This window comes from Mesoplodon bidens (genome assembly GCF_964165515.1).
Source record: "Mesoplodon bidens genome assembly, chromosome: 3".
Taxonomy (NCBI): domain Eukaryota; kingdom Metazoa; phylum Chordata; class Mammalia; order Artiodactyla; family Ziphiidae; genus Mesoplodon; species Mesoplodon bidens.
In genome coordinates this window covers 57,099,903-57,116,040 of record NC_138178.1, presented here as the reverse complement: position 1 = coordinate 57,116,040, position 16,138 = coordinate 57,099,903, and the positions used below count along the sequence as shown (strand labels likewise).

Here is a 16,138-nt window from a genome sequence, read left to right as displayed (position 1 = left end):
AAAAATAAAGCTGGATCACCACCTGACTCCTCCTTTCACCAAAATAAACTGAAAGATGGTACCCTCCCCCCAAAAAAAACTTCTGCCTTTGCAATAAAAACACATGCTGGGGCTTCCCTGGTGGTGCAGTGGTTGAGAGTCCGCCTGCCGATGCAGGGGATACGGGTTCGTGCCCCGGTCTGGGAGGATCCCACATGCCGCGGAGCGGCTGGGCCCGTGAGCCATGGCCACTGAGCCTGCGCGTCCGGAGCCTGTGCTCCGCAACGGGAGGGGCCACAACAGTGGGAGGCCCGCGTACCATAAAAAAAAAAAAAAAAACACATGCTGTTTTATATAAAAAAAAAATCCACACAAAAACACATACAAGCGTACATATTTATAAATGTGTGTGTGTATTTAACCCCATTAAAGTAGGAAGAAAAAAGAATTTGAATTAATGTTTTTTCAACATCCTGGAATGTGGACCTTTCTAAGCATGGCATAAATCCAGAAGTCACAAAATATGACAAATCGGTTCTTGTAAAAACTTTAAACTTCTCCATGGAAAAAAAGAGAAAAAACGACCAAAACAAGCTTAAAGGAAAGCAATAAACTAAACAAAAATATTTATAACATCTAAGACAAAGGGGAATTTTCTTAATATTGGAAAGCTCTCAAATCAATCAGAAAAAGACAAATAACCTAATAGAAAAATGGGCAAAGGTGATAAATAGTTCACAGAAATTAAATACAAATGACCAAAATATATATGAAAAGATGCTCAAGCTCATTTATAATTGGAGAAATACAAAATAAAAATAAAACAATAATACAATAATCTTTTTCACATATCAAATTGACATCAACCGAAAAGTTTATTGGACTCAAGAGTTGGTGAGAGGGCTTCCCTGGTGGCGCAGTGGTTGCGAGTCTGCCTGTCGATGCAGGGGACACGGGTTCGTGCCCCGGTCTGGGAAGATCCCACATGCCGCAGAGCGGCTAGGCCCGTGAGCCATGGCCGCTGAGCCTGTGTGTCCGGAGCCTGTGCTCCGCAACGGGAGAGGCCACAACAGTGAGAGGCCCGTGTACCGCAAAAAGAAAAAAAAAAAAAAAAAAGAGTTGGTGAGGGTAGAGAGAAATGGGCATTCTCAGAAATTGCTGGTGGGAGTGCAAATTGGCTCTACCTTCTAAAGAACAACATGGAAATACCTATCAAAACGTAAAATATGGGTACTCTTTGTTTCAGTAGTTCCAAATCCTAGGAATTTATCCTACAAATACATTTCTACAATGTGGAAAGCCATAAGAGACGATGCTGTTGACTGCAGCATTTTTTCTAATACTACTAAAAAACTGGTAACATCTTAAATTTAAAACTGGTCCATCAACAGGTTAAATTAAGTCATACCCATAAAATTAAGTATAATGTAATTATCTAAAAGAATGAAGTTGACTTGTACACACTGATGTTAGAAAGAGGCCCAACACATACTACTAAGTGGGGACAAGGGAAACTAGTTGCAATCCAGTATATATTATGTATGAGAAAATTTCTGGAAGGGTACAGAAGAAACTGTTAACTAGGGAATTGGGGAGATGGGGACTTTTACTTGTTGCTTTATTTCGATACTGCTTGCATTTTGTTTGTTTGTTTGTTTTTTGGGGTTTTTTTTTTTGTCTTTTTGTTTTTGCAGTATGCGGGCCTCTCACTGTTGTGGCCTCTCCCGTTGCGGAGCACAAGCTCCGGACGCGCAGGCTCAGTGGCCATGGCTCACGGGCCCAGCCGCTCTGCGGCATGTGGGATCTTCCCAGACCGGGGCACGAACCTGTGTCCCCTGCATCGGCAGGCAGACTCCCAACCACTGCACCACCAGGGAAGCCCACTGCTTGCATTTTTTTTCAAAGATCATCTATACGTTCTTAACTAAAGAAAAAAACCTCAAACACTATTTATTGAAAGGTAGAACTTTCATTTGTGCTCTTACTGTAAGGGAGAAAGGACCTAAAAGTGGTAAAAAAGAAAAAAAGAAAAAAAAAAAAAAACGAGGTTTAGGGCCATTAGCCCAAGAGGTAAGTTTGGCACAAATGGGACTCCCTCCCCTCATTCACTCCTAAATCCCCTTGGAAACACCATCCCCTGGGATAGAAATCAGAAAGAATATAACCACTATAGACCCTCTGCCCCCTTGGGACGTAGGGCCCAGTCAAGTGTGGGAATTTGAATTTGGAGCCTGAATTGTCCACCACCAACCAATTACATCCCACACCTGTGCAACTGCAAAAATAATCCAAAAAAAGCAAATTACTTACTAAGCTTTAGGTTACATGCATTTTACAATTCTCTTTTGAATACAGACATATATAACATACCATCTTATTCAACAAGGGTATTCCTACAAGGCACAAAGTACACTCATCCCTCAGTATCCACAGGGTATTGGTTCCAGGACCACTCCCCCCAACCCATAGGATACCAAAATCTGTGGATGATCCAGTCCCTTATATAAAATGGCATTGTACAGTTTGCCCTCTGTATCCACAGGTTCCGCATCCACTAATTGGGCAGGTGTGGAATCCAAGGATACAAAGGGCCAACTGTACTAAGAAGAAAGCAAGAGTGAAATAAAACATGGTTTCTATCACCAAGTCATTCAAAATCTGGCACACAACCAACTGGAAGGGAGGCCCAATAGGTTATGTGCTCTAGTAAAGTGCCCAGAGAGATTAACCACACCTGCGGGGATCAGAGACTTCACCAAAGAGATGGCATTTCTTAGAACTGAATTATCAGTAAGAGTACCTAACCTTTCCCCTCTTTTCCACTTACTCAACTCTTTTTCTCTAGGTAAAACAAGTAAACTTGACACTGTCGTTTCTCTCGTTGCTTAATTCATATCACTAAATATAACACCTCTTGTATAAGTTAGTGTTGGGTATACTTTGCAGTATTAAATATATTACTATAAATATCTTAAAGTTTTATTTATTCATCATACCATAAACAACTGAAAGAGCTCAAAAATTTCAACAAATTAGCTTATAAACTACATCTTTCCAACTCTTTCTTATACATAGATTTCATTTATTAGTGAAGATCCTTGGTACAGAAAATAAGGTTGCCCTAGAACAATCACGAAAAAAAGCCAGCCTAGGATTTTAAGTCTATAATGGAAAGTACACAATAATCTAAGCACAAAAAAACAAAGAACTATCATTATTTTGTCTCTGTGTATTTTTGTTCTTATTCTTTTCACCTAAAACTGATCCAGATGCAGATGGGTATAGAGCTTCTGCCCTTGTTGGGGGAAAAGAAGGAAAGTGATCTCTAAGAAGTTAAACCTAGAAATTTAAACATTTTTTTCTGTTAGTGTTAAGTGTACTTTTTGTGTTAAGTATATTACTGTAAGCATTTCTTTGATCAAAGTTTTATTTATTCAAGAGTTGTTCCATCACACCCATAAACCATACTTAACACCCTTCACAGGCTTTCAACACACTTGGTTATAAAGAGTGCAAGTTTTATAGTCAAACAGAACTGCATTTGAATATGGGTTCCACCACTTCCTAGCTGATCACTTTCAACAATCTCTTCATGTCTCTGAGTTTCAATTTCCTCACAAATATACTTTTCCTACCTCACAGAGTTGTTGCAAAGATAAGCAACAATCCAGGTAAATCATCTAGTACACTGCCTAGCACAGAGCAGGCCATCAATAAGTGATAGCTAAAATAATCAGCATTACCACTATGAACCCTAACTCTGAAAGCCAGTAAGGCACAGGTACATCGAGCCACTTGGAGGGACCCAGAAAGCAAGAAGTAGAAAGAACAAGGTAAGTTTCTTTTTTGCCACATCTAAAAACAATCAGAACATACAATATCAAGAATTATGACAACTCTCAGAACAAGTCTCAACAGTGCTTGAGAATATACACATGAGAAATTCCACTTCACCACTTACTAGCTATGAGACTTGAACAAGTTGCTTACAGGAGATGTCCTTTCCTCAACTAGAACAGAGCTAATAACAGTCCTTCAAAGTACTTCATGGGGATCTTGTCAAGGTTAAATTAAATGATATAACCCACAGAATGCTCTTAACAAGCATCTGGCAACAGTAAGTACTCCAAATGTTAACTACCAGACTGTCCATGAAATCCCTGGCACCCCCAAGGAGTTACCGCAAGGGGTCTGAAGAGCTTGCAACACTCATATGTATTTCAGATATACATACTATTTTTCAGTAGTATATGGAGTCCAATGTGGTTAATACAATACGAATTATTTTAAGAGTTCTCAAGTAGCTTTTAAAACCATGAAATGATTGTTGAAAAACATTCAATAAAGATATAAAGTAAAAAAGTGTGCTCATTCGGCCAACTCTTCCCCCACTCCAGCCCCAAGTCTATTTTCCAGGGGAAACCACTGGAAAGCACTGCAGTGGGCACCTCTTCAGATCTTCATCTCTCAATATATACATGAAGTTGGGAGGAGGAGGAGGGATTAAATATTTTACAAAATGAGATCATACCATACATATTTTGTTTATTCAACAGTATATAATGAATATACTTCTATGTCAATGCTTAAAATTCTCATTCTTTTTAGCCACTGCTTAATGCTTCAGACTATGGATAAATAATTTATTAATCCATTATTCTAGGCATTTAGCTTACCTCTAAATTTTTTGCTATTAAAAATAATTCCATGTCGGGCTTCCCTGGTGGCGCAGTGGTTTAGAGTCCACCTGCCGATGCAGGGGACACGGGTTCGTGCCCCGGTCCGTGAAGATCCCACATGCCATGGAGCGGCTAGGCCCGTGAGCCATGGCCACTGAGCCTGCATGTCCGGAGCCTGTGCTCCGCAACGGGAGAGGCCACAACAGTGAGAGGCCCACGTACCGCAAAAAATAAAAATTAAAAAAAAATAATTCCAGGGACTTCCCTAGTGGTCCAGTGGTAAAGAATCCACCTTCCAATGCAGGGGACACGGGTTCGATCCCTGTTCGGTGAACTAAGATCCCACATGCCATAGGGCAACTAAGCCACAACCACTGAGCCCACCCTCCTCAACTAAAGAGCCTGCGTGCCGCAAACTACAGAACCCACGTGCTCTGAAGCCCAGGCACCACAACTAGAGAAAACCCGCATGCCACAATGAAGAGCCCACACGCTGCAACAAAAGATCCTGCATGCCACAGTGAAGATCCTGCGTGCCTCAACTAAGACCCCACGCAGTCAAAAATAAATAAATTAATTTAAAAAAATAATAAAATAATAACTCCAGGGGGTTCCCTGGTTGCCTAGTGGTTAGGATTCGGCGCTTTCACGGCTGTGGCCCAGCTTCAATCCCTGTTTGGGGAACTGCGATCCTGCAAGCTGTGTGGTGCAGCCAAAATTTAAAAAAAAAAAAAAATTCCACAAGGAACACTTTGTTTGAAGGGTATTCAACACATGTGTAGGTATTTCTGTTGGACAGCTTCCTAAAACTGGATCTGCTGAGTCAAAGGTTTTGAACATTTTATATTTTGGTAAGTATTGCCAAATTGTCCCCCAAGAGAACATAAATAAAAGAGAGGACAATTGTACTCTCTGTAGTTAACCATATGCTTAAAAAACAAGAACAAAAAGGAAAAAATCATGTGGAGAAACTACATTTTTCTACGTGCAAAAGCAGACCACATCTTCGAGAAAAGATGGGACCACAGTTACAGATCCTTACTTTATCCTTCTTAACACCAGAGCCCCTGTGCTGACTAAACTCTCATCTTAACATTACTCAGCCTGTGACCTCCCTCTGGCTTTTGTCAAAACCACTTTTCTAGTATACCCTGCCCCCACCCCAGTCCCCCAAGCCAATTGTTTTGGGGGGGTGGGAAGGACTCAAGACCTGAAGTGTTGCTGCCATCATCTAACAGCCATGCCAAGCCCCAATAAAACAGAATTACTCCATGCAACGTTCACTTAAATGTTCTACTCTGTTGCTGTTTTAAAGCAGCAAAGGATTAAAATCTTTTAATCAATAATCACTGGCCTACAGGTAGTTTACACATTTCATTTTGTCCCACAATATTATTACAGTGAGGAGCAAGAGCAGATAAAGGTCATGGTGGTAATTAAAGCTATATTACAGAAATATGCACACCCAAGATATGATTAAATAAGAAAATATTACTCGGTTCAGTATCATCATTAAACTTGCATTAATTTATAAATATTTAAATGTACCATATGATGATCATAAATAATCTGTTTTTGTCAGTTTCTAAAGTAATGCAACCCATAAACCCTCTGAAAAATTACTGCAGAAAGAAACAGTCAAGAAAGTATACAAGCCAGACTTACATTCAAATGCTGTGGTTGTTGCTTCAGGCAGAACCTGGCCTATCACATCCTAAACAAAGAAAGAATAAAGGAACACAATTAGCCATCTTCTTTATTGCTAACATGTGGCAAATCCTAGAGGAAACAGGAGAACCTGGAAAAGATTTTTAAAATGTTGGCATAAACTATAAAAACATTAGCTCATAATCACACTTAGCCCAGCAATCTAAGTCCAGAGTTTAAATCTCTATTCTGGAGCTTAAATCTCTATACTGGGGGTGGGGACCATTTAAAAAATCCTTTCCACTCTGTACTAATAACATAATTTTTTGCTCTCGATTCAATAGCATAGACAATTACACTGTTGTGCATTTATTTAAAAAAATAGGTTTCTTCTATGGGAGGCTATAGAAGGAATGTACTGTTAGTAGAAAAAGAGGTTTGGGGAGTCAAGACTGGCCTGGGTTTGAATCTCAGCTCTGCACTAAACAAGCTGTGTGACTAGCAACAAATTACTCAACCTCTCTGAGCCTCAATTTGATTATCCTCCAATATGGGTCTAGTAATGCTTACAGAGGTAATGTAAAAAGTATTAAATAATGTAATAAACATGAACATGAACTAGCCTAACACACTGTAGACCTTCAACAAATGTAGCTCTGGATATGTGACTACCAACACCTTTCCTTGCACTCATACTGGGAAGAGTTCAAAAAACAAGTTTCCATGATGATGATGTAAATCTACAATACTACAATACACTTAACACAAACAACTCTTATCAACCTTTACTCATGAACAACTAAAAAACATATTTAATGACACCGAAATAGTTAATCTAGCCTACAAAAGAAAAAGTGTATATAACCTGATATCAATGTTTAAATGAATCTATAAAGTCTAAAACACTTAAAAAATAGTCTACACAGACAGCTTATTTAAAGAGGTACAGAACACCTTCAAGAAATAGTTAGTTCTGGGAAAAGTTACCCTCCACTATGTCCAGTCCAACCCAAATGGTCTGCAAACCTCATTGTTCTCAGGGAGCTCTGCCACAACATCTCTCCTGGGCCGTGGCACAAATGGCACCAGGCAGCCAGCTGACAAAGCCACTTGCAGTATCTCTCAGCAGGGAGCCCACAGCCCTTCCAAGCAGGGCACTTAGCAGGGTGGCAGCTGCAACTTCCTTCTAAAGGCGGTTCTTTAGAAGCTTTTGCTGCAGTGGTGATTTGCATAATAGCCTTGTCTCTACTGTGTGTGTGTGTGTGCGTGTGTGCGTGTGTGTGTGTGTGTGTGTGTGAACTATCTTAGGCAGCCCTCACTCATTAGAGCCAAAAGAGATTATTTTTTTCTTCTTACTCTAGTCTTAGCAAATGAAACAACTTTCTGTGGAAGTATTTGTAAAAGACTTTAGTGTTGAAAAAAATCCTTTCTACATACTTGTAGGCAGAAAGTATTTATTGACAGCTAAATGAAAACTGTTGAGTGAGTATAGAATACACAAGCAGCCAGTGTAACGCCTGAGAGTGTGGACGGGAGCCAAACTGCTAGGGTTGGACTTTGGCTCTGCCGTTCAGTCACTGAGTGACTGAATTTCTCTGTGCCTCTGTTTCCTTCTGTGTAAAAATGAGATCATAACTGTACCTACCTTGTAGGACTAATGAGTTAGTATTTATAAAGTGCTTACAAGAGTGTCTAGCACATGGTAAGTGCAAGTATTAGTGTCTGTTAAATAAATAAAACAAGTCACTGATGACTGGAACATTACAAATCTTACCTCATAACGAAATCCTAAATTTCAGCACCTGACAATCAGTGGAGGATGGTCTTTGGTTCACTTACTTCATCCTTCCACAGCATTTAATGAGAACTAGCCAGTATTGGTTTAAAAGTGGGGGGAACCGTCCACTGCCCCAATCCTCCTTGTCTAGGTTATCACTGCTTACTTCCAGACAACCAATCTTGAGATGTGAACCCTACAGTATTAGCAAACTAATTTAGGATCCTTCCTACTTATGAAGAGCAGAACCTGTCAAACAGCAAACTTCTAACAACCATCTGAAAACCCTGCTGAGCAGCAATGGCCTCCTTTGCCCATCAACATAAACAAGGAGCCACACAAACTTTACAACTAATGCGGGGGGAAAAAAGAGAAAGAAAAAGCAAACCTGCTTGAGAGAACCATGAGAATCACGTGAACACAACTGACCATCTTGTTCTGTTAAAGCAAATAAAGTGGGGCTATAATAATGAGAAAGAGGTAAAAATCAATCACTATCTCCTGGTCTTTTCTAAGCAGGCACATTTAATTTTATGTGTATTTTCCAGTTGTATTTTAAGTGACTTATTTCAAAATGACCCTGTCTTATTCTCAACATTTTACTCAACCTAAAGAAAGTTTCAAAACAGCACATAAGTTCACATATCTTGTTGGTGATCATTTCTTGATCCTTTTCTTCTCCTTCCTTTCAATAAATCAGTCAAACAAATAGCAAACCAAAAATATAAATGAGCATCTATAACGTGCCAGGAGGATAAAGATTACAAAACTGTAGGCTACAGAAGAATAAGACTTGCTCCTTGACTTTAGGAAGATTACAATCTGTAAGAAAGATAGAGACAAACCTAAAAGACTAACAAATCAGAGCACTTATAGTATGATAAAAGAGCCAAACAAAAGACATAAATTAGCAAAGGGTAGGTGCTAACTCAGAAGGCAGGAAAAATCACGGTCTCTGTTAAGATAGAAGAAACTTCACAGATTGAGGGGAAATCTGGGCTGGAACTTGGGAGAGAGGATTCAAACAGCAAGAGGAAAGGGGGAACATTCAGATCTCCTGCACAATTTTCCCCAAACTGGGGACTGGATTGCCAAGAGGAGAAACACAGAAAGCTGAAAAACAGATAACCCAAATGCCTCTGCCTATGAGGACCAGCTGGGCCTACTTCACAATGCACCAGTCCCTAACTATTCAGACGAAGGACAAAGGCCCCAGAGAGATCCAGTGACTTGCCCACAGAGTCCCAGCCATTTGATGGAGCTGTGAATGGAGCCCTCAACTACTGACTCTGAGTCAAAAACACCCTCAGCTCCAGCTGACTCAGTGACTACAAATTGCTTCTGGCTTCTGTGTCTGGTTCTGCCACAAACCAGCTGTGTGGCTTTAGCATTTTCCCCATCAGGGGTTCATGTTTCCTCATTTGAAAACTGAAGTGAGGAGGGGTATCAGATGAAGGGGAACATTCCAGGTTTCATTTGGCTTTAAATTTTAAGGTTCCAGCCAAAGATGCTGATGTGACTGTTGGTTTTTTGCCTATTTCTCAATGAAGAGATAAGGTAAACCTGGAAAAGAGATCTAAGGAGTCTTCCAGGATTTGAGCTTGCAGTTCCAAGAACTTGATATACAGCACCCATTGTCACGAGCCCTTCATGAGGCCTTCCCAACATAACACACTCCACCTGGGCGTACCTGAGCAAGCACGTGGCACACGGCACTCTGAGCTCTAGATGGTGGGACTGTTTGTGCAAAGTTTATTTTTAGGCCAGTCATCCTTGAGCCAATGTACAATTGAGAGATGCCCAGGCCCTATCCCTTCTGCTGCAATAACAACACTTACGGAGCACTTACTATGCTCCAGATTGCTGTAAGTACTTTACACATACCAACTCCACTAGTCGTCAGAACTCTGTGAGGTAGGCACTACTTTTATCCCCCCAACCCTATTTTTGTCTTTTTACAGATGAAGAAACTGAGATACAGAAGACAGTTGCCCAAGTGAGTCTGGTAAGGCTTACAATGTAAACACAGTCAGCCTGGCTCCAGTTTGTGTTTTTAACACTGTACCATTCTACTTAAAATAATACCTTCTGTTGTCTTAAATGAGTAAAGTGAAAGAAAGCTCTTGTCTTTCTCATCAGAGACACAATCTCACTTAATCTTTACAAGTCTTTGAGGCAGGTATCATTATCCCTAATTTACAAATAAAGAAACTGAGGCTCGGAGAGGCAGAGTGACATGCCTAGCTAGTGGGATGGTTTACAATTAAACACAAATTTCTTGATTCAAAACCTAGTGTGCTGTCCACAAAACCATAATGGTGTGCATCCTCTTTGAAGCTCCCTCATTAAACAAATATTTCAGGGTCCTATGAAGCATCAGAAACAGAGAGGAAACAGAGGTGTCCGTCTCCTCCAGAAGTATACCATCTCGTGGAGGAGACAGACAAAACTAGCACAAAACCCATATACTTTGCCAAAACAAAGTCGTGGAAACACAGAGGAGGGGCATGGGACCAAGACCAACGCAGAGGAAAAGCCAAGCTGGGCTTTGAAGGACAGGTGGGAGTTGGCGAGCTGAAGAGGCCCAGTAAAGAAGGCCTGGGCCCCTGGGAGAACTCACGGTTAATTCTATATATCTGGAAGACAGGATGCTCATGGGGGTGTAGTGAGAGATGAAGCTGGTGCCAGGCAGGTACAAGCCAACCAAGATGGGCCCAGAGGGGCTTCCCTGGTGGCGCAGTGGTTAAGAATCCGTCTGCCAGTGCAGGGGACACGGGTTCGAGCCCTGGTCCGGGAAGATCCCACATGCTGCGGAGCAACTAAGGCCGCAAGCCACAACTACTGAAGCCTGCACGCCTAGACCCCGTGCTCCGCAACAAGAGAAGCCACCACAATGAGAAGCCCGCGCATCGCAACGAAGTGTAGCCCCCGCTCACAGCAACTAGAGAAAGCCCACGTGCAGCAACAAAGATCCAACTCAGCCAAAAATAAATAAATTTATTTAAAAATATATATATATATATATGGGCCCAGAGGACCACGCCAAGGAGTTTGGACCTTACCACGAAGGGAGATCCATGTGCATGTGAGCGTGTGGAGAACTCTGGATGCAAAGAGAAGGATGGCATATGTGTACAAGATTGGAGGCTGCTGGTTTACTCCAGCCTCTGCACTCCTTGCGCAGACACCTGAAGATCTGTATGCTCTAGGTGGTCAGTAACATCCAGAACTCAAAATGATGGTACACAGATCAAATTTTGCTTGAGTCACCTATGACAAGCAAAAACCACATCCCAGATCTTCCTCTTCCCCCAAACCTCCACCCAGCCCCATCTTATCCTGCAGGTATGTTCCACTATAGATCTGGTACTTGCAACATGCTCCTCGGTATGTCAGCTCTGCCTTTGATAGCGTAGTTATTCAAAATATAAAATGGGCACGATGTACTCTATCTCACATGAATATTAAAAGCTGAGAAGTAGTACTACAGCATGTGGAAATAAATACCAAGTAAAGTAAGGAAATCTGAGTTCTGGTACTGACTCTCCCACTTACAAGCAACATGGCTTTGGAAAAGCCATTTCACCTCACTGCTCCTCGGTAACTATCTGCAAAAAAGATCAGAGGGCTCAAAAGGCCACCTCCAAGGTTATCCTCTGCTCTAACATTCCATGATTTTATTTGAAATATATTTTGAATATTTATTATGAAAGTAAGACTGCATCATTGACTCTAAGATGCACATTTTCCCCTCTATTTTAACATCTCTGAAATTGGGTTTTGGACAATGTGTGGCATGTCACAGTTTAACAGGTGGCATTTTTTTTCTTTCTTAGCGGTACATAAAATAATAGCTTAAAACTTATGATGTCTTAGGCTTGCTGAAACATGATTGGTTAGAGTTGCCTTGTTTCCCTTTCCCACTAGCTACCAAGTTTAGAGAACTCAGTAGAAAGACAGGCTGGAATTTGGCCAGGGACATTCCAAAAAATCCTTGAGAAAAACTCTTCTAGATTCAGCTTTTTGTATCCCAGTTGGTTGCTTCTGTGTGTTATGTCCCAGTCCAGGCTGTGAATTCCTTGAGGGCAGGGGCCCAATCTGATTTATCTCTATTTCCCCAGGGACTTGCACACTTGTCAGATTTCAGTCTATACAATTAATCAATGCTTGTGGTGGAAGAAATAAAACTGCCCCCATACGAGGCCAGCAATGGCCACTAGCTCAGGCCACCAGGGTAAGATTTGGTGATCAAGGTGCTGACTGCCCTACAAATCCTTGCGCCCCCCTCGCTAGGGACACTGAGATTAGCACTCACCAGCACATCCCTGAAGAGTAGCTGCGGCCCAGAGTGCACTGTCCAGTCCACGGCTCCACTATTTGGAATCTTGATGCGAATCACCAGCACCTGGTTCTCCATGGCATGGAAGGGGCCAAGGGCCAGCCACAGCATTACAGGTTAAAGGGGCTCACATCCTGGTAGGGGGGAACCCCCTGTCTCCTGGTTAGGCGGGGGCTCGAAGAGGTGACAAGGGGACTGAGGGTCAGAGGACAGAGTGGGGGGGAGTGAAGAGAGGAGGTGATCCGGAAGCAGCCCGCAGGCTCGGAGCCAGGCCCAGGCTGTATGGGATTGAGGGATGTCTCCCTGTGAGCGTGGACGCGGCAAGGGGCAGGAGCCAGTAGGAACTAGCGGAGATCAGAAGGTTCTGGAGTTGGAAAAGAGAACAAACGGCATCTTGCAGCTCTCTGCCGTCTGTGTGGGTGTGAGGGGAGAGCACAGAGAAGACGCCGTTTTAGAGAGATACGGCGGCAGGTGTCCACTCCTCCTTAAAGGAGCGGGGAGGGTCCCCGACTTGAGGGGACTCAGTCCGGGGCTGTTAGGAAGGAGCCCCAGGGCCGCCGGACCACAAGAAAGCTGAGGGGGCCCTCCGCGGGAGGGTCGGGGGCAAGTCCTCTGCCTCACCCCGAGCCAGAGTGCACGGCGCGCGCGACTCAGAACCTGCAACCCGAGGCCGCGCGTCCCGGCGGCGGCGGCGGCGGCAGGAGGGGGAAGGCGGCGGTACGAGGGGGAAGGCGGCGGTAGGAGGGGGAAGGCGGCGGCGAGGGCACTGTTACTCCGGAACCAAAACGCGCGGCGCCGGAACCCCGGGAGCCGGCGAGGGCACCCACCTCCCGAGGCGCCATGTTGGAAGAGGGCAGCTCCTGGCCGGCCCCGCCCCCGCTCGCCGGCGGGCGGGACCCGAGGAGCAAGGGCTTGCCGCCGGAGCTGGAGTGAGGGGACCGACTGGAGTCTTCAGTCGTGAGACCCCACCTCCCCTGTCGCGAAGTGACCACCCATGGCGACCGGGTGACAGCCCTTTCTTTTCCCGACCCTCAAAGTCAGCGAGGTGAAAACATTTAACAAAAGAAGGAGGGAACTGAACTAGAGCAGGGGTCCGCCAAAAGCCGATTGATGGCTTAAGATGCGTACTGTTTCCCTGTTCAGAAGACTAGAAAAATAGAACTGCCCCTCTCGTTTATTCCTACTTTATCAGGCCCTGTACCTAAATATTCGTGGAGGTTTGTGCATCAAATGATCAAGAGCAAGGTTGTCTTTTTTTCCTTCTTCCAAGTCACAGATCCGGAGGATTATCTTTCTCCCAAATGAGCAAAGCGAGTGTGGATTTTTCAGTGAGGTCCTTTACCCCCATGGTTACCCTAAAATAGCAAACAGCGCACTATGCAAAAGCAACAGTAAAGAAATTCAGTGAAGAGTTTAACTGCCTGGGTACAGTTGCAGTAGTGGCATCATCTTTTCTTATTAAACCTTTGAAAAAAAATATCCTAGACAGTCCATAAATTTTCAACTAGATAGCAATGTTTACGCAGTGATATCACAGGCAGTAGCGATAACCCTTGGTTATTTTTAAATGCCTTGTTAACCTCAGATTTTTAAATGCATAATTTTGTTCATCTATGATGCCTATACAGAAGTTTGTTTACAAATTGCAACGCATAGTTTCGTCCTTTACCTCTAAGAAAAGTCCACATATCGCTTTACTTTGAGGGGCTGAATTTTGTATAAATTCGGTGGGAGAGGAGTGTCATTCCCCTCTCTAACAGTCAAATAGTTGATGAATGCGAGAGAAAAAATAATTTAAATACTGGTAAGTTTTGTTATAATATCAATTTTTTACTGCATATTTTCTCTACCTGCATTCCTTTTTTTTTGGTAGTATTTGTTTTAGTTAGTTATTTATTATTTATTTATTTATGGCTGCATGGGTCTTCGTTGCTGCGCCCAGGCTTTCTCTAGTGCCGCTCGTTGTGGTGTTCGGGCTTCTGCTCCGCGGCACGTAGGATCTTCCCCGACCAGGGCTCAAACCTGTGTCCCCTGCATTGGCAGATGGATTCTTAACCACTGCACCACCAGGGAAGTCCCTACATTCCTTTTATATTTAATTTGAAAGTCCATTGTAGAAGATAAATTATCTCTTTTCAGTTATTGTAAATGAATAGCTTAGGTAGAAATTCATTTAGTCAGATCCTTCAGGTAGTCAAAGAATTGCCCTTTTCCACCTGCACTTCAGTCTTGTGAAAAACAAACCATTTGTTCAAGGTCCCCATGTACTTTTTATTGAAAGTTCATTTCCTATTATTTGAGAAAATAGACCACAAAGCCAGAGATTTTCTATGAACTCATGATTTGTTAAAATGGTTTTTATTGATAGTACTATGGGCAAAACCAACTCAATTTGTACTTTCAATTCTTTTGGATATATACCCACAAGTAGAATTGCTGGATCATATGATAATTCTATTTTTAGTTTTTTGAGGAGCTGCCATGTTCCACAATGGCTGCACCATTTTACATTCCCACCAGTGGCCCAAGAGTTCCAGTTTCTCTACATCTTCACCAACACTTGTTATTTCCTATATTTTTGTTAGAAGCCATATTCTCGTGGATATGAGGTGATATCTCAAAGTGGTTGAGATTTGCATTTCCTTAGTGATTAGTGATGTTCATCTTTTCATATACTTGTTGGCCATTTGTATATCTTCTTTGGAGAATTGTCTATTCAAGTCCTTTGCCCGTTTTTAAATTTGCTTATTTATCTTTTTTGTTATAAAGTAATTTTTTAAATGAGGAAAATTAACATTTTACTACTATAAGTTCAGAGATGTTTTCTTTCAAATCTTTTTACATTGCTCCCAAACTCCAATCCTTAACCCAGAATCTGATCCCTTCCCACATACTATCCCAGTCCAAACTACCATTATATTTATATTATATTTCTCTCTTAAAGTTCTGTTTCCATTCTTGCCACTGCTACCAACAGTCTATGTTCAACCCAATTACCAGGGTTAGAATACCAAGTCACCCCTTTGGTTAAAACTATTCTGATGGGGCTTCCCTGGTGGCGCAGTGGTTAAGAATCTGCCTGCCAATGCAGGGGACACGGGTTCGAGCCCTGGTCTGGGAGGAGCAGAGCAGAGCAGCAGAGCAACTAGGCCCGTGAGCCACAACTACTGAGCCTGCGCGTCTGGAGCCTGTGCTCTGCAACAAGAGAGGCCGCGATAATGAGAGGCCCGCGCACTGCGATGAAGAGTGGCCCCCACTCGCCGCAACTAGAGAAAGCCCTCGCACAGAAACGAAGACCCAACACACCCAGAAATAAATAAATTAATTAATTAATTTAAAAAAAACAAAAAAAAACTATTCTGATGGCCTCTTAACTTGTACAGAATAAACACTAAAGTCCTTTCCTTGACCTGCAAAACTCCACACTGTCTGCCCTCCACACCTTCTGGCCTTACGATCTCTCAAACGTCATTCACACCAGCCTCCTTCTTACTTTTCCTTGAACATATCAGGCATCCCACCTCAGGGTCTTGCATTTGCCCTTTCCTCTCCCTGGATTGCTCTTATCCCAATATTCACATGGCTCACTTCCTCCTGCAGATTTTGACTTAAAAACCACCTTGTGTTGAGGCCTTCCCTTAGCACAGTCTTGAAAGCCAGCCCCAAACCCGCCCCACCCACAGATGCAAGCGCGCAGGTGTGCACAATTTCTGGTCC

General features: G+C 42.7%; 1 protein-coding gene across 2 annotated transcripts in view; it reads right to left on the bottom strand.

Annotated features, from left to right (window-relative positions):
* MAP2K5 (mitogen-activated protein kinase kinase 5) overlaps positions 1-13,127 on the bottom strand; it is a 259,237-nt gene extending 246,110 nt beyond the window's left edge. For both annotated transcript variants that reach the window (XM_081228777.1, XM_081228778.1), the window contains exons 1-2: positions 12,398-13,127; positions 6,324-6,372 (exon numbers count right to left, since the gene is read on the bottom strand). In XM_081228777.1, the coding sequence (XP_081084903.1) occupies positions 6,324-6,372; positions 12,398-12,532 (184 nt within the window). In that variant the 5' untranslated portion in view covers positions 12,533-13,127. The remainder of the gene's footprint in view (positions 1-6,323; positions 6,373-12,397) is intronic.
* Between the last annotated feature and the right edge of the window lie 3,011 nt (positions 13,128-16,138).